The sequence below is a fragment of the Eurypyga helias genome, unplaced genomic scaffold, assembly GCF_000690775.1.
Source record: "Eurypyga helias isolate BGI_N326 unplaced genomic scaffold, ASM69077v1 scaffold25661, whole genome shotgun sequence".
In the NCBI taxonomy this organism is placed as follows: domain Eukaryota; kingdom Metazoa; phylum Chordata; class Aves; order Eurypygiformes; family Eurypygidae; genus Eurypyga; species Eurypyga helias.
In genome coordinates, this window is record NW_010230547.1 from 18,575 (window position 1) to 18,892 (window position 318).

At 68.2% G+C, this 318-nt stretch overlaps 1 protein-coding gene across 1 annotated transcript in view; it reads right to left on the reverse strand.

The window, feature by feature from the left end:
* LOC104516465 (avidin-like) overlaps window positions 1-172 on the reverse strand; it is a 1,371-nt gene extending 1,199 nt beyond the window's left edge. The window contains exon 1 of the mRNA XM_010160797.1: window positions 101-172. Coding sequence (XP_010159099.1) covers window positions 101-172 — 72 coding nt within the window. The remainder of the gene's footprint in view (window positions 1-100) is intronic.
* Window positions 173-318: the final 146 nt, after the last annotated feature.

Sequence of the window (318 nt, forward strand, 5' to 3'; positions counted from 1 at the left end):
GGCCCACCATGCGCCCCCCTGAGGAGCACTGCAGCCCCCAGCCTTTGGGGTCTAGCAGGGTGCCCATGCCACATCCCGCCCCCCCTCTCCTTCCCCTTACCTTCCTCTCTGCAGGGGTGACACATGCCAACAGGGCCAGGGCAAGGACCAGGGTGAAAACGCTGCTCCCCATGGCCGTGGGGCTGTGAAGGGCCTGGCACGGCTCCCTCCCAGCCCAGCTCAGCTCCCTCCCAGCCTCACACCCCGGCCCCCTTTATAGGGCTGTAACCAGAGTCCCGTGGGCACTGGGCTGGCAGCTGTGGGGTGGGTGGCTGGGTG